The sequence below is a fragment of the Rhincodon typus genome, chromosome 5, assembly GCF_021869965.1.
Source record: "Rhincodon typus isolate 14 chromosome 5, sRhiTyp1.1, whole genome shotgun sequence".
Lineage (NCBI taxonomy): Eukaryota > Metazoa > Chordata > Chondrichthyes > Orectolobiformes > Rhincodontidae > Rhincodon > Rhincodon typus.
The window spans coordinates 86693197-86698918 of NC_063336.1; the positions used below are offsets into that span (position 1 = coordinate 86693197).

Here is a 5722-nt window from a genome sequence, read left to right on the forward strand (position 1 = left end):
GGGCGGAGTTGCATCGGCTGTGGTGGGCGGAGTTGTGTTGGCGTCGGTGATGGACCGTGCAGCATTGGCTGTGGGCGGAGTTGCGTCGGCGTCGGCTGTGGGCGGAGTTGCGTCGGCGTCGGTGATGGGCCGTGCGGCGTCGGCGGTGGGCGGAGTTGCGTCCGCGTCGGTGATGGGCGGAGCGGCGTTGGCGGTGGGGGGAGCGGGGTAGGCAGCGGCAGCAGTGGTGACGGTAGGCGCGACTCCAGTGTCTGTGGTGTTGGCCTCGGAAATGGAGGCGGTGGCATCAGCAGTGATGGCGTTCGTTGTCCTGGAAGTGGAATACCCAGCGGCAGAGGATGTGACATCATCTGTGGGTGCTCCGACAGTGGCCACATGGCCAATGGCGGCAGGCACATTGTGGGGAAGGTCCTGGGTAGGGTTGGGGATTTGGGAGGTGGAGGAAGCCCGTTTTGGGTGGTAGGCACCAGTAAGTTTATTGTACTTCCAGTTTTTAGTGTCCAATAAAGCTGAGTAGAATTGTGAGTTCAGGTTGTGGATCCTACGAAGAATAAAAAACAGGAGAGATCCTTTGCAGGTCTGGGAGAGGGAGGCTCTGAGCTGGGGTAGGCTTGATTGTAGTGCCTGGAGGTGCCGGCGCATTGCTGCAAGTGTGTGTTTCAGGAGTCGCAGGGAGAAACGCTTCTGAAGGATCTCAATGCCATGAGTGTAGACATTGTCACAGTTGGGGCCAAATTGGGAAGGCTTGAATGTGGACTGTAGTCCATTGGGGATGATCTGGTTCCGTAGGCAGGTACTAAGAAAGGTGATGTGGCTGTAGTACCTGGTTTGCTTCAGGACATGGTCGAGCAATTTCAAGGACGAAGAGATTACGAGAGTTGCAGTGGGAGAGAGATCCCCTGAGGTTTGTCCGGAGGGAGGAGGGTAACTTCTTCAGGGTAGGCATCCTTAGAAGAGGCTTCGCAGTGGGGTTAAAATTGTATCAGAGATAGTAGGAACTGCAGATGCTGGAGAATCTGAGATAACAAGGTGCAGAGCTGGATGAACACAGCAGGCCAAACAGCATCAGAGGAGCAGGAAGGCTGACGTTTCGGGCCTCGACCCTTCTTCAGAAATGGGGGAGGGGAAAGGGGTTCTGAAATAAATAGGGAGAGAGGGGGAGGCGGATAGAAGATGGATAGAGGAGAAGATAGGTGGAGAGGAGACAGACAAGTCAAACAGGCGGGGATGGAGCCAGTAGAGCTTTCACAAGCTTCAAAATCTCCCCTCCCCTGACCGCATCCCAAAACCAGCCCAGCTCGTCCCCGCCTCCCTAACCTGTCCTACCTCCCACCTATCCCCTCCTCCCACCTCAAGCCCCAACCCCATCTCCTACCTACTAACCTCATCCCGCCCCCTCGACCTGTCCGTCCTCCCCAGACTGACCTATCTCCTCCCTAACTCCCCACCTACACTCACCTTTACTGGCTCCATCCCCGCCTCTTTGACCTGTCAGTCTCCTCTCCACCTATCTTCTCCTTCATCCATCTTCTATCTGCCTCCCCCTCTCTCCCTATTTATTTCAGAACCCCCTTCCCCTCCCCCATTTCTGAAGGGTCTAGGCCTGAAACATCAGCCTTCCTGCTCCTCTGATGCTGCTTGGCCTGCTGTGTTCATCCAGCTCTACACCTTGTTATCTCTTATTTACCCTGCAAGCTTACTATCATATTCTATTTTCCCTTTCTTAATCAATCCCTTGTTTCTCTTTTGCTGATTTCGGAATTGTTCCCAATCCTCAGGTCTCCTGTTTTCTCTTGCCAATTGTATACCTCTTTTTTGCATCTAACACTATCCCTGACTTACCTCGTAAGCCAATGGTTTGGCCACTTTCTCTCTCTGCACTCTTGCACCAGACAGGTATAAACGATTCTCGTAGTTCACCCACGTTCGCTTTTTGTATGTTTGCCACTGTCTGTCCATTGTCATTCTTCTCAGTCCATCACAGCCAATAGACGCCTCATACCATACCCTTATTAAGATTAGCCCTAGTCTCAGAATCAATTCCTTCTCTCTCCCAAACAAAAAAAAACAAAGAATGCTGGAAATCAGAAACAAAAACAGAAGTTGCTGGTAAATCTCAGCAGATCTGGCTCCATCTGTGGTAAGAAAGCAGAATTAACACTTCAGGTCCAGAGAACCTCTGGAAGAAATATAGCAGTGAGTTAAGCGCGAACCAATAAAATAAAAGAAGCTGGAAATCAGAAGAGTTCTAAAGAAGGATCACTGGACATGAAACATTAATTTTTGTGCTGTTTCTCCACTGATGCTGCCAGACCTGCTGCATTTTTCAGCAATTTCTGTTTTTGTACCTCTCTCACTCCATCTTGATGAATATTTCTATCATATTAGGGTCATTCATCCCCAAGAGGTCTCTCACAACTACAATACCAATTATTCCATTCTCATTGCATAACACCCAGTGTTATGGCCTATTCTCTAGTTAGCTCCTCACAATGTATTGATCCAGAAAACCATCCACTGCACACCACAGACCCACAGTCAGGGCAGACTGCACGAATCTACAAGATGCATTGCAGTAAATCACCAGAAATCCTTTAACAGCACATTCTAAACCCAAACCTTCCACCACAAAGAAAGACCAGGACAGCAAATGCATTGTGCATCACCACCTGAAAGTTCCCCTCCAAGTCACATGCCATCCCTATTTGGAACTATATTCCTGTCCCTTCACTGTTTCTGGGTCAAAACTCCCTTCCTAATTACAATGTAAATGTACCTCCACCCCAAGACTGCAGCAGTTCAAGACAACAGCTACAACAACCTTCTACAGGGCAGTTAGGGAAGGGTAATAAATGCTACTGTAGCCGGCAACACCCATTCCCATGAAGGAACAAAAAAATGTCAGTGCCATTACGAGAGAAGAGCAGAAAATGAACTAATAAACTGCCCGTGAACTGCACCAAAGTGATTTAAAAGTCTTGGTGCTCTGGCAGTAAGATATGTTGCAAATCCTGACATACAGCTGCTAAGGAAGAAATCACTGAGGTTGTAGTAAACAAAATAGAGCACTTCTGTTGACTCAATCAATAAACAGAAGTAGAATGCTAAACAACGAGCAACTTGCAGACAGATCAGACTCACTTCAAGCAACACACTAAAATAAGAAAACAATTGCTACGAATGTCTGGAATTGTACATCTTTTTGCAAAAAAAAATTAAGAAATTGAAAAATAATGAAACCTATTAATAAGTTGAAAATGATACAATGTCATCTCATTCAGTCATATTATTCTTTTCCTCCAATTCCTGACTTGGCCTTAAAAAGCATCGATATTTCTTTAAAATTCAACTTTTAAAGCAGTAATGGAGAAATAGACTGAAATAATTCAGAAAAGTGTATTTACTGCTGTATTTTATTGAATAATTAAACAACCATCATCCATTTCCTGTATAACGCACAAGATTTGCAACAATTTGTGTTCCATTGTAACAGCTACCATATGCTGCAGTTAAGACCAGCCAGAACCAAACAATGACTACAAAGGTTTGTGGATATTAATGTCATGGAATCTTACACTCCCTAATTTGAGGTTTAGGTCAATTATTTGTTATCAACGTACACCATTAAGATTCCACAAGATAATCTCTCATCTGGTAGTCCATGCTTCTTTTAAATAATTTAAATAGTACTTTATCATTATAATACTAAATTCATCAATGCAGTTTGAATCCCATCTTCAAAGTCCTATGTAAATTTAAACATGTGGTAGCATCCCTTTCAGCCAGAAGATTGGGGTTCAAGTCTCACCTGTGCTGGAAATATGTCCAAACAGATAAATTCAAAATATTTACAAGCTGCTCACTGTGATGGGGTGAGAATGTTAGTGGAGTAAATTCTGCCATATACGTTACAAATCTTTGGAAGTGATCTTCTTACCAAGATCTGCTGCCATCATTTACTGAAAATAATCATTCCAGCAGTAAGGGCCTGCGTGGTGCAGCTGAAGTGTCCCTCTTCTGAGCCAGGAGGCCCAGGTTCAAGTCCCACCCATTCCAGAGGTGCGTACTAATATCTTTGAGCAGTTTAATTAGAAAATATATCAAATTAGCACCAAGGACACCTGAGGTTCAGGGGTAGTGTTCCTACCTCTGGACCAGAAGACCTGGATTCAAGTCACACCTGGCCCAGAGATATGACACAACATCTTTGACAAAGCATCTAAAAGAAATCTCACATCAGTAGAAAAATATCTTAAACAGTAATTGTAGACACCCTTGCAAATGAGGTGCCACCAATTGTCATTCCCCACTGTGATGAAAATCAGAACTCAGGGAAGATGAAGCAGCAGTACTAATCTTACAGTTTTTAAAAAACTGAACAAAATACAGTCCTGAATTACAGATAGCACCGTGTCAGTTGTAGAAATCATTGCGCATAACCTGTCTTTTTGAGGAAAAGGAGGACCTATTCCAACATTTCATAACAATTCTTAACAGGTGAAGTAATTTTTCAGTCAACCTAAGTTGGAAAGTGAAAAGTTTCTCTGGATTTAAAGCAATCAAAAAACAGTTCAGAATTGACTTTGGTTTGAACAGATATTTAGCTAGCATGAAAGAAATGAGTTAAACTTCAAGATTTTTATTTTAAATTTTCCTTTAAAAACTCACACCATAAACAGAAGGAAAGACAAGATATCTTTTCTTCTCAAATTACACAAATATTTATTTATGAACCGAATATACTTTATATGCAAACACCAGACCTTGGCAGGAAAAAGGAGCATATCTAGGCCTTTTTGAATTGAACCAAAGCGTGGAAATCAATAGGTTCCAAGTACATTCTCCACGGCAAACACCTTGGGCAATATTTGACTTGCCAACGAATAGCAACTTTTTCTCAAGCTGCATTTGGTATTCCTGTACTGGCATTTGTTCATCTGTCTTGAGAGGTGCATGATAACAAATTTGACTGCGGTGCTGGTTTTTTTCCCCGACAATACTCGATATTTACTTGACTGAATAATATTTATTCTTTCGATATACAGTGCTATCTACTTGCAGCTTTAAAAAATGCTTTCCATTGTGCTATTTTAACAGCATGAGCAGGACCCACACACTGTGCAAAATAAATCGATTCCCAATATCAAATAAGACGACTTATGGAGGACTCATTCCTGTGACTGTAATTAAAGATGAAAAGTTATACAAAGCGAGAAAGCAGGAGCGAGAGACAGAGCAAGAGTGACAGTACGAGAGCGAGAGAGCCAGAATGAGCGAGAGACAGGGCGATGGAGTAACAGAGCAAGAGTGAGCGACACAGAGACAGAGCCAGAGCGAATGAGAGACAGGGCGATGGAGCCAGTGACAGTGAGTGAGACAGACCAACAGAGTCAGAGCGAGCGAGAGACAGGGGGACGGAGCGAGAGACAGAGCCAGAGCGAACGAGCTTCAGAGCCAGAATAAGCAACTGAGCAGAGTGAGACCAAGAGCGAGAGAGCCAGAGCCAGACAGCCAGAGCCAGAGCCAGACAGAGACAAAGAGCGAGGGCGAGGGCGACAGGCAGAGCGAGGGCGAGGGCGACAGGCAGAGCGAGGGCGACTGGCAGAGCGAGGGCGAGGGCGACTGGCAGAGCGAGGGCGACTGGCAGAGCGAGGGCGAGGGCGACTGGCAGAGCGAGGGCGACAGGCAGAGCGAGGGCGACAGGCAGAGCGAGGGCGACAGG

The 5722-nt window shown here is 45.5% G+C and overlaps 1 protein-coding gene across 1 annotated transcript in view; it reads right to left on the minus strand.

Annotated features, from left to right (window-relative positions):
• The window catches only part of LOC109917628 (signal-induced proliferation-associated 1-like protein 2), a 401246-nt gene that overhangs the window by 230804 nt on the left and 164720 nt on the right, over positions 1 to 5722 (minus strand). The window contains exon 4 of the mRNA XM_048597090.1: positions 1843 to 1966. Coding sequence (XP_048453047.1) covers positions 1843 to 1966 — 124 coding nt within the window. The remainder of the gene's footprint in view (positions 1 to 1842; positions 1967 to 5722) is intronic.